Below are 23,855 nucleotides of genomic sequence, written 5' to 3'. Positions count from 1 at the left end.
TATATATATATATATATATATATATAATCTCTTTATCTTTTTAAATTTGAATTTAAAAAATTTAACTTTATAATCTAAAATGTTATTAAAAAATATAAAGAAATATGATGCTAATGAAATATCTTGGACATGTCATATTGCAATTAAATTATATAAGTCAACACAAATGTTATATATTACGAACAAAAAATTAAATAAAAGTAAAGAATAATGTGTTAAAAACTAAATTGGAGGAAAAAAGAAGAAAATAAATAGACAATTCATAAATTTTTAAAAATAAAATTTTATTTAAGTCAATAATTAAAGTGATAAAAATATATAAAAAAAAATTAATAATAAACAATACTTTACATAACCTGTTAAACAATTGGTTAATGATTGAAAAGTTAACCAAAAATTAAAAAATTACTGGGAGCTAAAATGTTAAGAGTAAAAAAATGAAAGTTCATAAGTTAGTAATTTAATTGAAATAACCATAACAATTATAATAATTATATAAAATATGTTCATGGTTACTTTTAAGTATTTATTGTCACTCTTATTTAAATAATTTTTTAGAATTTGTACTTTTTTCATATAACCATATTAACAATCAGAGTATTTTTTTTAAAAAAATCACTTACATAAAAATGATTACAATAAAACACTATCTTAATTATAATATTAATAATATTTATAATTATAAAATATGTTTAATTCATAGGTTAACAATACATTAAATGGTATCTAAGTTAAAAAATATTACTCTAAAATTAATTAATATATTTTAGATAAAGAGATCGCTGAAGTTTAAGTTTATTTACTTTCTTCTTTTAATATTATTTATTTGAGAGAGAAAGTAAGAAAATTTTTAGGTGCAGTCTTATTCTTTGAGCCATCCTTCGACCATTGCATTGCAAAAATTCAATGGGCTAAATTGAGATATTAGCAAAAATAACTTAGATAATGAATATTCAACTAGGCAACACAAGCAAATCTAATAGGTCAATCATTGACATCTCTTTTTAAACATATCACGTGCAATCTGACTCATAATCATCGAATTCAACATTTCAATTATCGAAAAGGGCATCTGTGGCAAAGTTGCAGAAAAAGAAAAATCAAAATTCAACTTAAATTTCTTCCAAAAACTTACATGGATAGACTTCAATGTCTTCGTCTCCCATACCTGGGGAACCTTACTATTATTATTATACAATGGAGAAATCTAAGGTTTGAAGCTTAGAGCCACAAGAGTTGGGTTGATAGTGTTGAAAATGAAGAAAATGATGATTAGGGAGATGTGAAGAAAGGAACAAGGATGTTAACAATACTTAGGAAAATGAGAAAATCACGTGTAATATAATATTGACGTATCTTTGGGGGACAAGGAAGTGGACATAATAATGAGACGTTTGATTTTAGTTTTGTGATAATGATGACTCACTAATAATTTTATTTCAATATTTGGACGACATTTTTAGCGTCACAAGAGCTTTTTATAAATGAAAGGTACAAGAGAAAAATACAAGAAGCTCAACTGTGTTTTCTGCTTTTTAAAAAATTTTGATACATTGACACTTTTATTCTATTTGAAGATTCATATCCACGCAAGTTGGTTAAGAGTTACTTCTATCCAAGACACGGTTACGCTTAATTATTTTACCTTTTTTTCGTTCATTAATGATAATAATTTAATTTATATTTTTTTGTTCTTCTCGTTGGACTTAATTAATGATGTCTTTTAACATGTTATAGTCATTGCATAGAGCTCATAAGTTGATTTTTGCCATAATGTTTGTTTGTCTTTCCTTCAAGTATTTTATTTAGTCTACACAACTCTGCAATGCATGGCAATCTCGTTGGTAACATTAACTCTGTTGCTGCCAAGTTTGTTTTTGTTGTCCAATGCACGTAGTTTTATACACAAATCTCCGCCACACATTCCTATAGGTTCACTTTGCATTGAGAACTGAATTTTGAGCTTCAATCACCAATGTTATATTGTGATTATTTTCATCCCAATTGAAGCTCAAATAAATCAGTTGGCAGGTTTAGCAGGTCTATGGGTTGACACACATTGCACTCTACAATGGCAACCAACTACACCATCCTTCGCCGTATCATCCAAGGCCACACAAATACGCCTCCACAGTTCTTCAACAACCTCCAAAGCCATTATTCACCGTCTCTTTCCGACAAACAATATTAGAAGTTAGAATAGATGCACACATCAAAGCCCCATCATGTCTTGCATACACGCAAAATAAAGATTGCCCCTACACAATGGCAACAATGAAGGGAAAGTGGTTTGTTTAAGAAACTTCAACTCTCAGCAAGACAATTGCAGCAACAACTCTTTGAGGATATATTAATGACGTGTGAGTTTGTGAACTACACAACTTTGGATTAAACTTCAATATTATGCCCACCCCTAATAAATAGGAGCACTTTTTAAGAATATTATACATATAATTTACATAATTAAGACTCAATTTTTACTTCATTCTCTCGAGGCATTTACAAATTCATTTTCCTTATCTTTAATGCACTAAAGAGAATAAGTAAAAATTCATTTTCCTTATTTTTAGCTTTAAATTGTTAAGCCTTGATATTAGTTTTACTTATGTTAAGTGGTTAAGCATTTGTGATTATTTATATTTGAGTGGTCTAGGGTTTCTTTATTTATGATTATATTTGTTTCTACTAGATGGTTAAACATTAATGGAGTTTTTGTTTAGAGTTTAAGCATTTGTTACTTTTGTCTTTATGGTATTTAAGGGATAATTAATTATCATTTTAGCTTGTATAATTTTCTCATAGTTGATGCATTTTAAACATGTATTTTTCTTTTGATCTTTATTTTTATTACTTATCCTAAGTTGGTTGTGCAATTATACTTAGGAGGATATATTAGTTGGATTAGTTAGGAAGTTTGAATAACTTAGATACTTAGTGTTGATTGATAGTTACTTGTATAGATCACATTCTCTGACTCGTTTTACTAAGATTGGTAGAATCATAAGATCTTACGCATAAGATTGTAAGATCGAATAATTTTTTTGATTTTACTCGAACTTATTTCTTTTGAAAAAAAACCTAACAAATTTGACTTAAATTTTATTGGCCTATTAGATTAAAGACTTTAACTCATTCATTTTGACACTTTTCTTCACTCTTTTTTTCTCTTATGCACACAAGAGTTCTAAACCCCTTAGTTTTTCTACTTCTGGGTTTGACTCTATTCACTTCAGTTCTTTTGCTTCTAGGTTGAACTCCTAGTTTATTTTCTTGTGGGTTCAACTACTCCTTGATTTGGTTCAGTTGTACTATTTGGGACTTTGGATTCAAGTTTCTGATTTCTATTATATTACATTCTTTTAATATGTTTAGTTATTTACAAAAGTCTTTTAAGTGGAAAAGAAACTGCTAGGAAAGATAATGAGAGTTCAGGTGCTACTAGAGTTGGAAGTAGCTAGTATAATGCTGCCAGTGGAGTTCATAAATTAGGATTGTTGTGACTTAGTAATTTAAGGTTATTTTGTCTTATTTTTATTAATTTTTATACATATGTATGTGAATTCAAAATCATTTTGTATTTTAGTATAATTTTACGATTTGTGTTACAATTACATGATTTATGTGTTTTTCTAACCTTTTTGATTCTAAGTAGGATTTTGATTTTGACTACCTTGATTATATCTAATAATTGTTTATTCTCATCCATTGAAAATAGACTAGATTATATTTCTCAACACACCTAGTCAACCTTCTGCTTAAAACAATTATATGAATTAAGATATTATTTACAGAATTCTTGACTTATAAAATGTAAATCTTGAGCACCCTTTCACTTGAGCCAATTACATGACTTAAGTTTTTATTTATGGTATCCCATACTCGTATAAACTTGATGCCATAACACTGTTAATGTATCTATGCTTAAGTGATTATCTTAAGTTAATTGTATAAATCAAATAACCTTTAAATATTAATTTTTCTTAAAAAAAAGAGATTTAAAAAATTTAAAACAAAATAATAGATAAATGAAAAAAAAACATATTTTAAAAATAGTAAAATTATATATAAACTATTATGATAATTCAATGGATGAATAATCATATATAGTCAACCTAGTAAATCCGTGTATGGATTAAAATAAATTTTTGAAACGACTTGATCAAACAAATTAAAACCCAACAAATTTTAATTAGGGGATTAAAAATGGACATGCAATCCAATAAAACCATGAAAATTCTTTTAAACAGTACATTATATATTTTATTGTTTACACATTATAAATATACTTTTAATGAAACTCGTTTTATCTCATTTGACTTCGCTTCCGTTTTTTTTAATTAATAAGTATTGTCTTTTTGCTTCACTAAAAGGAACTTGATATCAAGTTTATTTTTCTGAAATTTAAAAAATAGAAAAAGAGACACTAAGCTGGACCAATGGTGAACTGTATAATTAAAAATACACCTGAACACAAGACCACCATACACTAGATATCAATGTCACAGCAAATCAAATTCAAAAATACCATGCTCCTTTTCCTTTGTATAACATCAATAAAAAAACAAATTTGGACAACAACATTACTAAAAGATTGACTTGGGCTAGTTTTTAGGACCACGAAGTTTTGGGCTCACACGTGGACAAGGAATTTGGATCACTTTTATTCTTTTCTCAATTTGGATCACTTTTATTCTTTTCTCATCTGGGTCATCATTTTGAAAACGAAACGAGAAAAATAATAAAGGTAAAATTAAATAAAGACAGCAACCGTCGTTAAATGGCTTGGCAACTGCTCTGCAATGGTAATGTGAGAAAGAAAGGCTTTGACTTTGAATATTCTTCCGCTTGAATTTCTTAATTGGAATCTACTTTCTTATATACGTAAATTTGATACTATGTTTGTCAGTTAATTTTTTATTATTTTTAATTTTTCAAATAAAGGAATAACTTTACCTGGTGTATTGGATCAAACTACATTTTGGACTTATTCTAATGTTTCAGTGACACCCTCTCCCACTGTGCATAGACACATACCAAAATATGTACAGAACCATAGTGTTATAGGTATGCATGTTCAGTCTATTGGCCGAGACTAAGAATAATAGAAAGAAGAAAAGGAAGCTAGAATCATACTTGAAGTCCCAATGACCAGTAACATACATAATATGAAGAGAACTTGGCACGCCACACTGTTTGAATGCAGCTGCAACATCAGGACATTACCAAGTGAATGCAGTATCCAGATACCACAGTATGAAGTATATATGGTCATTAAGAGAATCTTGTAATTACGATTTAACTTCTCTAAAGTGAGAAGACGATAAAATAAGAAAGTGAAAATGTATTCAACATTGTCCATTGATTTAAATTATCTCATAAATTTAAGTCGTTTTAAATAAATTGTCGATATATTATTTCCTTTTCACTTCGTATATCTCTTCACTTTGAAAGAGTCAAATTCTATACTTATAGCCGTGCTTGTGCACATTAAAGGAGATCAATAAGTTGGCTAAACTTAGGACTTGTTTGTGTAGCTTTCGAACTTCAATTCTTGTACAATTTAAAAATATGTCTTTCTCACGTAGGGTAAAATCTACATAAATCTGATTAAGTGAAAGGGTTTGGTACTTTTCTCTTACATGTGAAATAATCCATATCATTAATTTTATATAGATAGATAATGAAGTTAGTAATATAATTAAAAAAACGTTAATATCTTCTCTCAAATTTACCGATATTAGAGGAAGCACCACTTGCATTGGAATTGGAAAGTTGTAAAGTCCATTTGAGGGTTACACAAGTACCCACTTATTCGTCTTCCCTGCCCTTTTATGAACAGTGTTAATTTCATATTCTTTAGATTGTGTAAATAAACATATGATATAAGTAGCTGTACCCTGTTGGCAGTTACAAAACAAGGACAGAAAGTGAGAAGATCTACTCAGATTTGCTCCCCATACATTATGATACGTGTCTTTTCAACGCTGAATTCATGGAGTTCTACTCTTATGATTTTATTTTCACCTTGTGAATGATTAAGCCAAAATGACCACTGATGTGTCTTCCCTACCTACTTATATGCTTTGTCATTTTCATGCTGGCACACGTTAGGTGGTAGTGGAACTGTAATATGGGACCCAATTGTTACAACACTGCCTTGAATGTAGGCCCCTTCCTCTTCTGTCCCCTTGTCCTACCTTTTTTTCCCCGATACTGTTCTCCTTGCCTTTAGGCCCTAGGCACAAGGGTACGTTCATTGCGGTTTCATACACTGAAATTTTGCCATGACTAAATTCCCTGTGAATTTATACCGGGAATGAAATTTCATCTCTCGTTCCAGGCGTGTATTTGAGTTTTGGGTACATTTAACTTGGATTCATTATTGTTTCCTATACCTGTGCTAGATTTTCTGGTTACTGCAGCTAAATAACATTCATTCAAACTTGGTGGAATCCCGATATTGCATTCACTTGCTCTTCGGGTGCTGGTTCAATTCATCCTGCTGATCTCAACGTACCTAAAAGTGTGTCTAGCAGCCATCACCATTTAGCTTTTTTAGCTTCCTGAATTTTATAATGAAGTCGGGTGCCTTTATTTTTAATTTTTATGTTTAATCCGTTTAATTAAGAGTAGAACTATCAGATTAAACGGGATGCATCCATAACTATTATATTACACATCTTAGCTGCAAGGCCTTTTCGATCATAGTAGCTTATGTCCTGCATGAAAATGTGACAAACTGAAAACTAATGCCGGAGTATGAGGCTCATATATCGAGAGAGGCATATGATATAATGACTGAAGGGGAATGTTGAAGGATGCGAGCCACCCATTTGAGCTCTTTTTTTTCTTAAACTCATGCTCCATAAAATATTTTAAAATTATATTTAAATGGAATTTAAACCTATCATATTGTCCATGAGTAAATTAGGAAAAAGGAACTCTCTGTTGGGTGGGGGCCAAGGTGGTAGGAAAAAAGAGGATGTTCCTGACACTGGAATGACATATTGTCAGTGTATCATCTCGTGGCTTACAAACATAAAACAAAGCCACTTTACAGCATGAGCTAGTGTACATCCCACATCATCGACTAATGAAAAAAAGAAGCTTTCGACATAAAATTTAATTAAAATGCCCTTTCTTCCTATGATCAAAGTTTCTAATTCCTGTGGACTAACCTGTACAACTGTAACCATTCTTTACTTTACCGTGGGGACACCCTTTTCAAACGCTTGCCTCTAGACATTTATAATTTAATTTACACTTACAACTGAAGCAACTTAATCTGCCAGACTACAAAATTGGATCATCCAAATAAGTTGATAATTACAAGTAAAACCATTTCCAACATGCATGCTGCAGATTACTCTCTATGCTCCCACCTGAAAAGCAGCCAGCTATCCTTTTCAAATGTCATCATTAGAAATCCTGTTGGACCATATAATCTCAATTTCAAGTGTTCGAGAAGAACCATCTTTGTTACTGTCGTGATTTAGACTGAATAATCCACTATAAACTCCTTCTGTCACAACTTTATCAATTTGGATAGTGACTCTTCCAAGAGTTGTCTGGAGAAAAAGCACAACACTTCCAGTGAGTAGTAAAAAAGAGTGCAAAGTGAATTTTACTTTCAACCAAAAGTACATTTTATTTTACGCCCATGTACTAAAACAAGCACGTACTAAGCATGTCACCCTCAAATGCAAGCATAGAGAATAAGAAGAAAGAGTTACTATTGACAGAATGCACGACGATCTTTCCATAATCAACAAAATAATATTAGGACCCATCATACAAAGAAATGTAATGATTCATCCTTTCAGAAAAGCAACAGGTATGCACACTCACCGCTCACTACACAGAAAAATAGAAAATGAGTAAATCACAGAATAAATATCCAGTTACCTTCCCAAAAGTATTCTTGCTTTTGCATATGATATGCAGCTTTTGGCCCTTTGGAGGTACATCAAATGCCCATGTGAATCCTTCTTTCCATTCTGGAGAAGTACTATGATTTACCACCTAACAGAAGCCAAAAAACACAAAAGGTATGTATGTAATCTTGTATGATAAAATTTAATCCTGACTAGTGACAACATACAAATCAACTACAACCTTCGTAAATAAATTGCAGTTTCCCAAGTGTAAACCTGGAGCGATTTAAGGTACATCCCATATGATTCAATGAAGTGGAATTCTACTATCAAAACTGAAATCATTTTAAGCCGTTGGAAATTTGAGAAGTTGAAAATTATGACAGGACAGCTGAAGTGTATGGTACTACTATTCGATCAATGAATATTTTAAATCAAATGATTGGAGAACTTTTGTTGTCATGTCAAATGCAATTGGTAATCAGCATGGAACTTATATGAAACTAGGAACACTAAAAAATAAGCTTGTGATTAATAGAATAAAGAAAAGAGGACTGCAGAGAACAAAAGACTAGCAGTTTCAGCTTAAAAAATAATTAACTTCAATCATATACATAGGCTAAGCCATAATGTTGGTGCTTTTGCAGAATTTTTCATTTATTCATGAGAATACCTTTGTTTGTTTTGGAGGACCATTGCCAATCTTCAACCGGCAGAATGCATTAGTGCTTCCCATAGTTTGCTTGAGGTTGTTTCCACGCTTAATGGTGACAGTCAAACAACCTGGTAAGCAGTGCAAAAGAGTATCTGCCCTCTCATGGAAACTCGGTGGGCAGGTTTTCATGAGCATTTGCAAGATGGGGATGGCTTCAGCAGCAATCATAGCCTGAGACTTCGCTACATCTATTGGCATAGTTGACCAAGATTGTCTTAGCAAGCAAAAGGTGTCAAGTACAGAGTCCTGAGCTGCTTCCCCACCAGATTTAAGTGCCCCTACCAAATGAGGAATGCAAAGAGTTGCCGCTTCAGATGTGTGGAGCTTAGGGAAGTTCATGAATATTACATGCAGAGTTTTCAAGACTTCCTCATTGATTGTGGCAGTTGACCATAACTCTCTTTCCAGTGCAGCTGCATAAAAACAATATGATGAAATACAGAAATTTTAATAATGTAAAAGAAAAGCATCACTGAGTACACCACAATCTATGTGTGAAAATTTATTTTTCTTGATAGTAAGTAATATAAATTTTCAATTGATGTAGAAAGAAAATCTTCAACACGTGGTCCAATTCATTTTCACATGTTGACAGTTTCCAATTACCCTCGAAAACATCTAGGAAGTATAAACGAGCAACTTGGCAACGCTTGTACAAAACTCAACAGAACAAAACTAAAGTTGTTTGCCTAGTGCCAAAAAGTCCAAAATGAAACCTAGGCTGAATCATGAGTTGAAGACATCTGTTCAAGTTCTAATAATAATAATAATATTGATTCAAACAGCAAAATTAAAAGCATTTCAAATAAAAAAACCTTTCCCATAATTAACAACTATACTTATTGCTCAAAACCTGATCCTTCTAAATTAAATAAGAAATTAACATGAAGCTTTTATACAAGAATGAGCTTAAATCATGAAAATTTGTGCAATCAAATGAATTTCCATTTAATCCATTAAACCAAAGACGGTATGAATGATCTGGCATCTCAAGTAAAGAACAAAAGGCAACATAAAACAGACATGATCAGAACTTGAGACATATGCCAACAGTAGTTGCTGAAAAGGTGTGTCAGTGTAAAACAGGGAACACTGTCAATAGGGACAATTATGAATTACCTGTCAAAGATCTGATCAACTCATTTGACACATATTCTTGCAGTGTATGGGTAGAAAACAAAAATTTGATCAGTAATGCGGCTTGTCCAGCAACTTCGGTGTTTGGAGACAGTAACAATTCCTGAATCACCAGTATGCCTCCAGCTTCTGCAACAGCTCGTCTATTAGTCCTGCTGTTCATGACAAAGGTTTGTAATGCACATATAGCCACCATTTTCATTTCTTCATTTGGCTGATCTTCAAGTAAACTTATCAATGCACGACATGCAGAAACAGAGTCACTAGCTCTAGCATGTCCTTCATGCTGGGAAAGATCTCCCAAGGCTAAAGCAGCAAGAAGCTTGCCAGACTGTGATCTGGTTTGTGGATCTAATAGGTACTGGGATAAAGGTGCTATAGCATACTTCGATACCTTCATCTCTCGTACTCTCACATTGTTAAACAAAGCTTCGAGTAATCTACCAGATGCTTCTTCACAATGATGGGATCTTAAAAGGTCCAACAGAGCATCCATAGCTCCGGCTTCCATCATCTGTTCAGCACTTGAAGCATCACTTCTGTCATGAACTATTAAAGCATTAAGGGCTATGGTAATTGTACTCTCAAGTGTTGAGTGCAGAAGTTTTACAAGAACCACTACAGGAACTTTAAAATAGTAATCACCATTGGAACGTAATACATTAGAGAGAACTAAGGCAGCTGATTCCCAGAGTGCATGTGGTGGCTGAGGGTCTTCTTGAATAATAACCTTTGCAAGCTCAAAAATACCTCCTGCATCAGCAACTGCCTTTGGCCAACTTTTGGAAATCTTTTCCAATGCTTTTATCGCTGTTTGCTGTAAGTTTAATATTCCAATTCCTGCAAGCTGTACAAGGGGTACAACTGCATTCTTTGTTGTAATATCTTGCTGAAAATGTTCCTGTGCAAGAAGATGAGATAACAGTTCTGTGCCAAGCTGCTGTATAGCTTGGGATGGGGATTCCAGAAAAGAAATCAAGGGTTCAATAACTTGACTAGGAGTAAGCTTCAAGGTTGCAAGACTTTGTGGTTTCTCCAATATATTTACAAGTGCTTGTAAGGCACTATGTTGTCCCCATAAGTTGAAATCTCGACGGAGCAAAACATGGAAAAGAGGTTCTACAATTTCTGCAGCATCTGAACTTCTAGCAATTGCACTGCTATTAGTTAAAATGCGAAACAGCTCAGCTATTGTGGAACATAGTGAGCTAGGTGCTAATTGTAGTAGCTTGAGACAATTATCAATAATGCCTGCTTTCACCATATCAAGTTTGCTTGGAGTCCTGTCTTTGCCCAATTTGATGAGAGCAGATATGGTAGCCTCAATAAGTTGATAGTTTGTACCAGAAACCAAGTTGACAAGGAGATCCACAATATTGTAGGCTGCTGCAAGCTCCACCTGTTGTTCATCTTCCAACAATCTGTCAAAAGCACAAACGCCAGATTCTATTGCTGTCTCAGAACCAGATTGCATCAGTGATATGAGGGGTTCTAGGCATTCTGAGGCAACTGGATCTGCTCTGATCTTACTATTGCCAAAAAGAGCAAGGCAGAGTTGTGCAGCATGGCTCTTCAGCTCCAAGGATGTAGCAGAAGACAATATTTTGAACAAACTTTTAAGTGGGTTTCCTTCCACATCAGTAAAAAGAGATACTTTTGAAGAATTTCCTGAAGTTAACTTGATCAAGGCCATGAGAGCAGCCTCTTGCTCGCTCCCCAATGTTGTGTTAAGCATGTCAACCAATGGCTGAATGGCCTGTTTAGCTAATTCCGAGTCTCTAATATTGTCAGCATCAAAAAGTTCATTAAGTGCTCTTGCTGCACTATATCTAGCATTTCTTGATCCAAGGCGCAAAACAGCTATGAGTTGGTTCATTGAACTTGTTGATGCTTCATGTTTAACAAGTTCAGAATTGCAAAATAATATTCTCAACAACTCAGAAATAGCAGCCTCAGTTGAGTCTTGAGGACTCAAGGAGAGGTATTTGTTCAAAGCTTCCAGAGCTCCAGCTTCAGCTAGGATCAATTTATTGGTATCACTTCCGTCTGCAATGGATATCAAGAGTCTAACAGCAACTGGTGGAGCACTAGGCCTTTCTGGTATTGGTCTGAGGAGATCCACTAAGAGGGGTATGGATTTCCGGGCAGTAGATCCCACTCTTACATCTTCGATTTCAAAAAGGTGATCCAAAACAACTTGGTCAGGGTTTCGTACTAAAGAAAATTCTTCTGATAAAGCCATGAGATTTGGCATATCTGAATCTATATGCCCAATAATAGTTATCAATCCAGCTACAGCACCAGAATTTGCAATGGCAAGATCTATTCCCTTATTACCGTTACAAACAAGACTAGCCATAGCCTGGGCAGCAAAATATTTATCAATTACTTCTTCGGATCTTAGCAGAAGTGTGATCGAAGGTATAACGCGCATTGTGACAGGAGATAGAGCGACATTTTCATCTTGAAATAAAATGGCCAAGAGCAAGCCACTGATCCATATTCCTTCCGTATCCTCGTATTCAGCCTGTCAAAAGGGGTGGGGAGAACATCTATTTAATTCAGCAACTCAACTTTTGCCATGAACAAAGACAAAAAATAAATGTGCAATCCAGATATATAGATCACCAACACAAATCAACAACCATATGAACTAAATCTAGCATTTGTTAAAAAAAATGTACATTAATTGAGTCTTTAATCTGTTCACTCTTTAACTCTTTACTAATCATGCTTCAGAATTCAGGCTCAAGCTCAGCCTTCAGAGAAATAAGAGAGGGTGATATCCAAATTATAATAAAACTAGTTGTCATGAAATTCAAAACTGGGATACAAAGTATTTTCAAATAAAGTATAAAGATAAAAACAGGGTTTAAAAGAACACATGTTAAAATTATAAGAGATGAGGAGTTTTTATATTGTTGTACAATTCATTATTTCATATTAATAAGAAAATCAAAATCAGTACATATTTTGTAGATTCATTTTGGCTGGATTTAGCTTGAAATCTCTTTTACAAAGCCCATCCCATATTCTATTCCTGGCTAAAAACTGGTTGGTCAATCTCCAATTCTCTGTTTCCTTTTTCTTTGGCGAGAACTTTTCAGTGATTTATTTCCACTGAAGTGTTATGACTTAGAATGGCTTTAAAAATCTATCTGTGTCAATATGCCATCTATCAAATGATAAAAGAGTTCATGGAAAAAACAATATTTTTTTCTTCAGTGCTCTCCTCTTTCCTTTCAAATCACACATATTTGATCCACTTGTAATGCATTCTAAATTGCAAATTCATATAGCCTACAAGTTACTTCTACTTGTCTAATTGCAAATATATATTTTCCAGTAAACATAAACTATTGCTATCACACTTCATGAGATGACGTATTTATTATTTGCTATGTACAGAGTTATCACTTATCAGTACCTGACAGAACAAGCTAGAAAATTGATAAAAGTGGCATTGATAGAAAGCTTAAATTTAATATACCTGTGGATTTGAAGTATGTCTCACAAGTTTGTCAGAGAGAGCTTCAAGTCCACCGGCTTCCATAATTGTGAGCTTGCTCTTTATATGGAAAGAAGCAATAACTGAGAGCAACCACATGGCAATAGTGCTTCCCAAGACAATGGCTGGATCAGGAATATCAAACTCATCAACTTCTTGAAAGCCATTTCTCTCCATAAAACCTCTAGGAGTGCAAACTTCAATATCTAATGAAGAATAGCCACAACTCTGCTTTATCATATCAACTAAAGAATATATTAATGGTTTTAGATACCCAGAAGCATCAAGTGAATCCATTGAAAGATCTCTCATCTCCTTTGCAGCACAAATTAGTAGGGCAGCCCCCCCAACTTTTACTTCTAAACTGGAGGAATTCATTATTCTATTAACCAAAGAACCAATGGATTTGGAACTAGCAGACAACAATTCACCAAGAACAACTGGCTGATCCCCACAAAGTCTAGATAAAATTTTAATTGCCTTGTCTTGCACAGAGGAAGGCCCCTCAGCAAGGCAGCAGACAAGAAGTTCTAAGCTTGATGGTATTTCAGACAGAGCTGACCATGGAGGGTAAGTGAAGTTGACACCTTGTTTAGTCCTGGCTAGCAGTGATATTACTTCTAAAGCATCTGCAGCATCAGTTCCATCCATATCCACAGTTCTTAAGGAATCAACAAGTGCAAGCACAGTGAAACGACATTGAGCATTCCCCTTGAGAACGTCACCTACTGGAAAATGCTTCAATAATTGATGAAGTGCACGAGATGCATTTTGTTTACCTTCCAAGGTTCCTTCTGCCAGAACTCTTGTTAAAGCTGAAACAACATCTTCAGCAAGAGCCTCAGCAGCAATAAAAGGATCAAAGAGAAGATTGGCCAACGCAGCAACAGCAGTTTCAGCAGCATCAACAGAGGATGTTTTAGCTAACTTGATTAGTGGCTCGACATCACCCTCTACAATATAAGACATCTTATTTGCAGCTTTGCTCTTTGTTGGACGGGACAGAGCACTTAATGCTCGAGCTGACTGAGTGGCAACAACTTGAGTTTTGCTAGTCAAAAGTTTCATGCAAGGAAGCACAATCTCATCAGTTGCAAGACTATCGCAAATGTCTTGTCTCGTGACAAATAAATCAGCTAGAACTGAAGCAGCATATTCTTGGGTTTCCTCATTTGATGAATTGAGGACCTGTACAAGAGATCTCAGGCCTTTATTAGCTGCAGAACCCTTTTCAAGGAGATCATTCAATGTTGCCATAGTAAGAACATGACCTAAAACTTGGATTATGTGGGCCTTTGAACTTGGACAATCCCCTCGGAGCAATGCCAATAACTGATTAATTGTGGCAGAATCAGCTACTCGGACAAGCTTTGTGAGTGCCATGGCAGAAGCTTCTTGTCCTTTTGGTCCACCACTCTTAAGAAGCCACAAAAATGCCGGGATGGCTCCAGCACTTTCAACACAAGCACGGATATCTTCACTGTGACAGCACAAACTCCACAGAACATTAGCTGCTTCCTCTCTTGCTTTCTGCGATCCTGTCTCCAACAACTGCACCAATGGTGGAATTCCTCCAGCAGCAGTGATTGCCCACTTGCTGTCATCAACCTGCTCAGTTAAGATTGCTAGCAACTGAACTGAGTACTCTTGATGCTGCTCACTGGACAATCCCAGCAATGATATCAGTAATTGGACACCTTCTCTTTTTTTTATGGCCTCCCATACTCCAATCCTATCACAACACAAGCTGGTCAATGAAAGTATTAGATACTCTTGCACATCAGCAGCAGCCATGGTTATCAGTCCAATAAGAACCTTCTTTGAATCTGCCTGAATGAGCCACTTGGACAGACAGACATTTCCATATAGGCTAGCCATAGCCTCAAGGACACGCTCTTGAATCAGTTTGCTGCACTGGGGCTTTAAAAGAGTTACTAGAATATCCTCTATCTGAGTTGCATCAAATTGTTTCTCATCAACATCAACTTTTTCCTCAAAGACCATGAGTGTATAAGCAAGGGCACCAATTATATCACCAACTGGTGCAGCAAGGCGAGAAGAATGTGAAAGTTCTCCAAGATATAGTATTAAAGCAGACATGCCACCACAGATGTTGGCTAAAGCTCGAGTTGAATGCTCCTGTAGAGCTTGGCCGCCATCACCTTGCATACACTCATTAGAAGGAGCAACTATAGCTCCAATAAGGATTGGAATACCATCTGCATTAACAATAGCCTTTTTAGCCTTGGTAGACTTTGAGGAGAGAGCCTCTAGGGCATCAGCAGCACTAGCTCGAACAGAAATGTCATTTTCCCGACCAACAAGTTGAAGTAAGGCTTTGACTGCTCCAGAGTCTATTACTTTGGGGATGCTATCACTAAAAGCCAGCATTAAACGTGCCAATAGAGAAGCTGCATTTGACTGAGAAACAGCATTATCAGAAGATAAGAGCCCCACAATAATATCCACACCTCCAGCTTCTAAAGTTGCTTTCCAGTAGCCATCTTTGTCACCACATAGATTTCTTAATGCTCCAGTAATAAAACCCTCCACAATTTTGTCTTCCTTTTTCTTTGGATTTAGTTGATTCCATAAGGTTGGAACGACACCTTCTGTAACAAAAATTTTCATACCTACATGATCATCAGAAAGACCACCTGAGGAAACTTCATATATTGCTTCAGCTGCTGCCTTCCTGGCATTGGTGGATTCATAATTTAAAAGCGACAGTAATGGTGGGATACAACCACCAAGAAGTACTTTTAACCTCAAGTCTTCATCTTTGCAAAGGACACTGAGAGTGGAAGCAACGTTAACTTTTGCAGGAGGGGTTCCATTTCTGAGAATGTTTATGAACAATGGCATGGCTTGGGCATGAGAACCAATAAGTGCTCTAGCATCCTTTCTTCTCCTGGCAACATCCAGCAAGCGTGCTGTAATAAGTTCTTTCTCAAGTGGTGATGATAAGTTGGCATGCAGTTGCTCCACAAAATTAGCAACTGTTGCCATTGTAGATTCTGGATCGTCCATTCCTGTTGTCTCATTAAATTCCCTGCTAATATTTAACTGCCACCTGTTAGTATTTTGACTATTTTCACAGCACATGAAAGAGGAAATGAAAAACTCAGCTGAGTCATAACCAGCCATCAAGCGAACATTCAAATGTAAACAGATCATAAACAGATTTCAGTTACTAAAAAGTTTAGCAATAATTCATTATTAATATTATTTATAGTTTTCAGAGCAGACTTTCATTAACAATAAATTCCTATGAGTGAAAAACAAAATTACTCACCCAGGCTGAGAAGCATTATAAATGGACTGCCGTTGTTCATGAGAGGGAGACTTTGACATTTGCAACAATAATCCAGTTTACCCTCCACGTGGGACACCTGAAAATTAACATATTCTAAAATTTAATCATTCCAAAAATTCACCCCAAATTGACAGACAACAAAAAATGTTGAAAAAAGAAAGACACAGAAACATCAGACAGAGACGCACTTAGTTCCTCATTGGAGACCCGTAGGCAAAGAATCGTTGTTTTAAAGCATTCATGTTAGAGAGTGACCCACTCTAGTCAAACAAATCACAATCTACCATTGCAACAACATGAACGTGTCTAGCCATCCCCACATCAAAATGCAATCAACAATACAAACACACAGCCCTCGATTTCACACTTAGACTAACAGTTCAGTTTCTAAGGTCCACATTTCATGCTAAAAAGCCACATTCCAGAAAACACTTCACAAAACTTAGCAGAAGCACGTTTGCATCAAACACACACCACCACAGGCCAAAAAATTCAGAATCTGAAAAACCAAAAGAAGCTACCTCGCCGGAATGCAAATGCCGCAGAACTCCACCCTCCTTCTACCTATCTCCAACGCCGCCACATCCTCAATTCACCGCCAATTCCCTCGAAACCGATCCAACGTAGCCAAAACCCTACGAAACAAGATAATGGATCAAACGCAGAACGGAATTCAGATCTTCGAGAAGAACAATTGAAGAAAGGAAGCAAAGATCAGATCGAAGAAGCACGGATCGTTCACTGAAGCTAGGGCACAATGAAAGACAGATAAAAAGGAATCGAAACGCGCGCTGATATCAGAAAACGAAAGATGCGAGAAATAACCATCCAATTCCGCATAAACAAACAAGCGTTATATATATACCTGAAAATTCAGAACGCTAAGAAGGAGCTGAATGAGAACAACGCGAGAGAAGGGAATGAAAGAGAAGGAAATGGAGAGAGAGAGCGAAAGAGAGAGCGTGCGAGTGAGTGAGTGTGTGTGTCTCAGTCTTTTCCTTTCCTTTCCATGTGTGCGTTGTTTTTGTTTCTTCTTCTTCTTCTTCTTCTTCCTTTGTTTGTGTTTTAATATTATTATTTATTTTAGTTTTGACGGCGTCTACCATTTGGGGGTGAAAATACGTGTCCGATTCGGGTTGTACTGAAACTCTGAAAGACAGTTGGTTCGCCCAGGTTATTATTGCTTGGTGCTTCCATCCATGACTAATGAGTCCATTTTCAACCATTTTTTTTCTTGTTTGGGATTTGTGCATATTTTGGTTTTTACTACAGTAGTTGCTTCATGTTATTCTTTTCTTTACTAGTTTCTTGTTTGTTTAAAGTGTGTTAGGACATATTTTAGAATTAAAATATATAATATTTTTAACATATAATTAATTTTTTTAAAATATTAATATACTTTTATTTATTAGTTAAAATTTATTAAAAATATAAAAATATGTAAATTTTACTTTGAATTTAATACTAAAATACTCTTAATTTAATAATTTTTATTATACTTTTATGATTTTTAATGTACTTTTAATCAATAATTAAAAATATATTAAAATTTTTATTCTTAATATTTTTCATTCAACAATACTTTTTAACTATGATTTATTAATAGACCATATAATTTAAGATGTGTTTAGGTAATAAATAATTAAATTTTTATTCAATAAATATTTATTACAAAAATTTTATACTATACATTTAATCACAAAACTTATTAACATAACTAATTTTTTTTAATAAGCTACATGAAAATTTTATTAAAATAAACTAAAAATAACATAAAAAATCATAAACTATTTCTATAAACTTTTACAATTTTTTAATACATGTTTAATATTTTATTATAAAAGTTTTAATAAAAATTGGTGTGTAGTATATTATTGAGGACGGTCCAAACTCTTAGTAATATTAGGGGGTGAAAGAAGTTGAACAGGGTGACTCACAAAATGCTTTAAGTTATCTTTAAAGAGTTATAATTTCTCCATTAAACACTCTAACACTTAAGTTAGTAAAAATTTGACTAGAATTATTAGATAACGTTTTTGAACTAAAGGATTCCTTTAATATATAAAAATAATCTTAATTAAGGTAAATTTATCGTTATATGTACTTAACACTATGACCATTTAAATATAAAAATGCATCTAATGTCTGTATAGTATGTATGATCCATCCAATAAAGCCAACAATATGTTTAGTGCTTAGGATTGTATTCAAACATGAGGCGAGCTTATTTTGCAGTTTATTCAACGTGTACAAATAGTTTATGATCGACATTAAATTTATGATCACGGTTAGAAGTGAGCTCAATAAATCATCCATTTTGTAGGGGATCTAAGTGGAACGGTGATAACGAATTTGTTTGACCGAAATCAAATACTTAACACCATATCAAAATATTAAATAAGAATACAAGGTAAAGATATATATTTACTATGTATTTTAATTAATTGATAATATACCAATGTTTATATTAATAATATATTAAAATTAAACTTATAATATTGTTGTTAATATAATTTAAATAATTATTAATAAAAAATAAAATAAATATTATTAGTACACTGATTGAATACAAAATTCAATAACAAATATTTGTAATTCTTATAAATAAAATATGATCTTAGTACTCACAGGTTAATAAGTCAACCTTGAATTATTATTTTAAATTATTTTATATATTTAAGATATTTTAAAGAACTTTATAATAAAAAATTCTATAATGTCATTGTGGATCTTTACCTATTAATATTTTGTATCATCATAATGAGTTTATCTTCTAAAACTCTTAGTATAAGTGTTTTCATAAATTTGAAGACATTAATAATTGTTTTAAAGATTGTTCCTATTTTGAAGAAGTTTGGTTTTACTTGGAATGTCATTTGTCCATTGTAATGTTCAAACTCTATTACTACTTGGATTGCTACCTTAATTTGAGACAAGGATTGTATTTTCTATTTATCCATTCTTTAATGACCTTGCAGTTGGAGGAATAATATGTTCTTTAATAAAGAAAAATGAAGTATTTACATGTTTTGAATTTTATTAGTCATTTTAAAAAAGACCATTTTTTACTAATTTTAAATAAGTTGACCTTCAAACTCACCTCTTTATGAGAGATGTCATAGGATCTACTATCTTTTGACTATTATAACATGGATAATAGTTGTAGGATGAACAATATTTGATTATTATACCAGACTATACCGATAAATAATTAACGAAATTTACTTTCTTTTAATAATAATGAATTTGTTTTTTTGTACTGAATTGAAAGTAATCTTTTGAGATGTCATTTGGCTATATTAAAAAGTTATTATAAATAATTTTAGAAACAATGAACCTTGTTACGAAAAAATTAAGATTGTTTTCTCTTGAATTGTGTTCTATTTTGCAAGATATTTACCATCTCATACAAAAATTCTTGATGTATTCATATGTCATGTTATTCATAAAGTTAATTCAATAATTGACAAACTAACTCATTTAACACTTTTGTCTAAAGATCTCAATCCTCTAAATATAGTTTATAAACTTTTAGTTTTACATAATTTACATATTTTGTAGTTTGTCTTTTTTTTTCCACTTTAACAAAAAGAAGAAGAAGATATTTTGTAGTTTATTTTTTCTATCTTTTTTAAAATAAAAAATAGAATAAAATATGAGAATAATTTATAATATTTATAAAAATATATGAACTAAAAAATTTTAAAAATAGTGTGAAATTTGAATAGATAAATTAAAAAAACTTGTAATGTTTCTATTCATTACACAATAATTATTAAATTAAAAAAATGTAAATAATTAATTAAAAGAATTATATGACTACTTTTAAATTTGATAAATTTTATGAATTAAAAACAATAAATATTATAATTATTTTTTAGTAAGAATGTTAATATAATTTTAATTATTAATTAAAATTTATTATAAATATAAAAAATTATATACGTTTACTTTTAATTGAATAGTTAATGCTCTTGATGTAATAATTTTTTTATCACACTTCTATGATTTTCAACATTTTTAATTAATAATTAAAAATATGTTAAAAAGTGTATTTTTAATAATTATTATTTTTAATTCAACAATACCATTTAAGTATGATTTATCAATAGACCATATAATTTAAGATGTGTTTGGGTAATAACTAATTAAATATTTATTCAATAAATTTTTTTCATAAGAGTTTATATTATACATTTAATCATAAAGCTTATTAACATAACTAAAAAAATATTTTAATAAGCTACACGAAAACTATTAAAATAAAGTAAAAATAAGATAAAAATCACAAACTGTTTCTATAAAATTTTATAATTTTTTTAAATACATCATTAATATTTTACTATAAAAGCTTTAATAAAAATAGGTGAGCACCAAATTGCTATGGGAGGTCCGAACTCTTGTTATAGAATAGTGAAAGAAGTTAAATAGGGTAGCTCAGATGATGTTTCAGTGATCTTCAAAGAATGGTATTTTTACATAAAACAATATTTGCAGAAGAGAATTAATTTAAAATATAAAATTATTAATTTAAAACAAATTTAAAATAGGTTAAATAGGGTAGCTCACATAGTATCAAATAAGTTAAATAATAAATAATTTTAAAATATAAAATTTTTAATTTAAAAATATGATGAGAAAGAGAGTTAATTTCTAAAATCATTTACACACAATATATATATATATATATATATATATATATATATATATATATATATTGGCGTAGACATCCATTAAATTAAAAAAACAAAAAATCATTATCTAAGTCTAAATATAAAATTTAAAATAGTTAGTTAGGTATAAGCACAAGACAACTCATTCATTTGCAGAAACTATTAAATATTTGCAAACTTGCGCTCAAAGACATTAAAGCTCATTTGGAAATGGAAATGAAAGGAAGCACGTAACGGTGGATTGTAGCATGGAATAGTCACAGAAGCTATTATACCTCAAATGTACACAGAAGCATGTGTGGGTTCAAACGCAGCTCTGCATGTCTCTTATCCTATGCGATCTGCATCACTTTTGAGTCACAGTTTCATTCCACCATCATAAGATACTGTCGGTAATTGGAACAGTTTTTCTGACATAAAAGAAGACTAGTACTTGGTTACAAATTAAATTGCCTTTTTATTTTATTTTCAATTGCTAAAAGTAGATGCTAATTTATATTAGGTCCAAGTATTGAATATAATTTACCATACCCTATGCTATGCTAATTAATATTACTTACCAAATGTGTTGCCATGTAATGGGCTAATACAACTTAGGCTAAAATAATTTAGACTTTTAAAATCATAGTTTATATAAATTTGAAAGTTATAAGAAGACATGCAGATTCTCTACTTTACAACAATTTTTTAAAATAACTTATTTTAATATATATTAAAGATAAAGCATTACATTTATAATATTTTTTAAATATATTAAAATTTAAAATAGTAAGTATCTAAAACAAAAAAAAAATTATCAATTAATTATTAATGTTAATATATATTTCTTGAAAAACTTTGTATTTTTAATTATAATAACTTCATTCTCCTCATCATCATCCTCATTACCATATCATAGAATTAAATATTATTTTTGTTAATAAGTGTTAATATAAAAAATTAATAGTTTATAAATAATAATTTTAATTTAAAATAAATATTATTTAAAAAAATATATTCACTTAAAAAAGAAAGAAAGAGAGAGTAATGCAGATTGCGAACAATCCAGGGTGTCTAGACGTTCATTTTTAGTGTCCAAACCTTAATATTTTGGGAGTATTTTTAAAACAACCTATTGAATACAGTCATTTTATCGACTCTATACATGTGTGTGTGATCTTTGTGTTTTTACTACATATGTAAATTATTATGACTTAATTGCTATATGTTTTTAAATTAATTATTATATTTTTATTTTACATTAATTTTTGTATATGTGAGTGAGATATCTGACTATTTATATATTTTAAAGAGAACTTTTACTTTTGTCTAACTAAGTTAAAAGTGTTGTCACTTTAATTTTTAATTATTTTGGGTTACTAAATTAATTTCTCAAATTAAAATAGTTATCATGTTAGTTTTTTATAAAATTTGTTGTCAAGTCTAATTGGAAAGTTAACTTTTATAAATTGAATTTTTATAAAAATGATAAGTCTCAATTTAAATTATATATTTTTGTATTTATTAAATTTTGATAATGTTATATTATATCTTATTAAAATACATAATTTTATCGTTATTCAATAATTTTTATATTTTATTTAAATTTAAAAATATCCATAAAGTATGCAGAAATTTTGCCATTTACCATAAATATCTTTGCATAGAATATTAATTACCATGAAAAAAAAGCTTATTAGTCACTACAACACTGATTAATTACTATATGTAAATGCTTCACTAAAGAGAGTTAACAGGATAAATCTAGGAATTAATAAGGAAATAATTCATAGTTATTAGTGGAAGTGGATCTAAAATAGGGCATTATTTGGTGAGGTAATGAGTGGACCCTACAAAATGCAAATGTAGCAGACAGACAATTCATGAGAGTACATGACTTCTGTAAACAGATACAGAGGTTGTTGTGTCTGATCCATGGTTAATATTATAAAGACATTAGGGGTAGGATGAATTGATTGAATTTGGATGGTTGTGAAGAAAATGACACATGCAAAGAGTCAGAATTGTGAGAATCCACAGTAAGATGACCCTTTTGTTTTTTTTTAATTTTATAGCATAGGTCTGTTTCAATGGATCCATGAGAATCTACCATGCTGCATCCGCATGTGCCTTCAGGGAAGCTATATATCTTGACCCTTTTTATTATAAAGAAATAATGCATGTTTATAATATATGTAGATCATCAATTTGAATCCCTTATCAAGAAGACCAAACCAGCAAATCAGTTTGCATATTTTACATCTGAAATTTCTTTAGTTTAATCTTTATTATGATTCTTTAACTGTTCTGTCAGTAATGTGTTTTTTTTAATCCACTTGATTTGCTTTTGTATAGTGATGTATGTTCATGATTCCCCTCCTTTTATAATTTTTACACGTCATCTTTTATTTTTTTAATTGAAGCTTTCACATAACATGATCCATGTTTTGTCTGCATATATAATATTAAAATTCTTTTACCAACAGTGTCATATGACATGTTTTAATTTTTTTTTTATTTCTTGTTTCAAAACTTTTTAAAATATCAATAGGAAGTTTTGTTTCATTTTTTACTTTTACGTGTGATAGAGCTATTTTTTTTAAAAAATAATTTTTTTAAAAGAAGTTCTTAAAAATTAATGAAATCGTTATAA

At 31.7% G+C, this 23,855-nt stretch overlaps 1 protein-coding gene across 2 annotated transcripts; it reads right to left on the bottom strand.

The window, feature by feature from the left end:
* Positions 1-6,931: 6,931 nt before the first annotated feature.
* On the bottom strand, positions 6,932-17,514 carry LOC113846793 (protein CELLULOSE SYNTHASE INTERACTIVE 3). Of its 2 annotated transcripts, XM_027475436.1 has the most exons (8): positions 17,416-17,514; positions 17,072-17,185; positions 16,530-16,626; positions 13,217-16,286; positions 9,709-12,253; positions 8,548-9,002; positions 7,906-8,022; positions 6,932-7,568 (listed from the first exon to the last, which is right to left on the bottom strand). In XM_027475436.1, the coding sequence occupies exons 3-8, from the start codon at positions 16,586-16,588 to the stop codon at positions 7,407-7,409; spliced, it is 6,408 nt and encodes a 2,135-aa protein (XP_027331237.1). In that variant the 5' UTR covers positions 16,589-16,626; positions 17,072-17,185; positions 17,416-17,514; the 3' UTR covers positions 6,932-7,406. The 2 variants fall into 2 exon arrangements, with proteins under 2 accessions (XP_027331237.1, XP_027331236.1); XM_027475435.1 differs by lacking the exons at positions 17,072-17,185; positions 17,416-17,514 and having other exon boundaries at positions 13,217-16,666.
* Between the last annotated feature and the right edge of the window lie 6,341 nt (positions 17,515-23,855).

Source organism: Abrus precatorius, unplaced genomic scaffold, assembly GCF_003935025.1.
Source record: "Abrus precatorius isolate BTA unplaced genomic scaffold, Abrus_2018 Scaffold8, whole genome shotgun sequence".
In the NCBI taxonomy this organism is placed as follows: domain Eukaryota; kingdom Viridiplantae; phylum Streptophyta; class Magnoliopsida; order Fabales; family Fabaceae; genus Abrus; species Abrus precatorius.
This window is presented reverse-complemented; position numbering and strand designations above follow the sequence as displayed.

What these genes read in the sequence shown, in the direction of transcription:
- LOC113846793 (XM_027475435.1), bottom strand. Translation starts at nt 16,411, where the DNA reads ATGATCTGTTTACATTTGAATGTTCGCTTGATGGCTGGTTATGACTCA. An exon ending in GTTGATCAGATCTTTGACAG is followed by an intron (nt 9,003 to 9,708) that starts GTAATTCATAAT and finishes GTTTTTATGCAG; the next exon opens with CTGCACTGGAAAGAGAGTTA. An exon ending in GCAAGAATACTTTTGGGAAG is followed by an intron (nt 7,569 to 7,905) that starts GTAACTGGATAT and finishes CTTTTTCTCCAG; the next exon opens with ACAACTCTTGGAAGAGTCAC.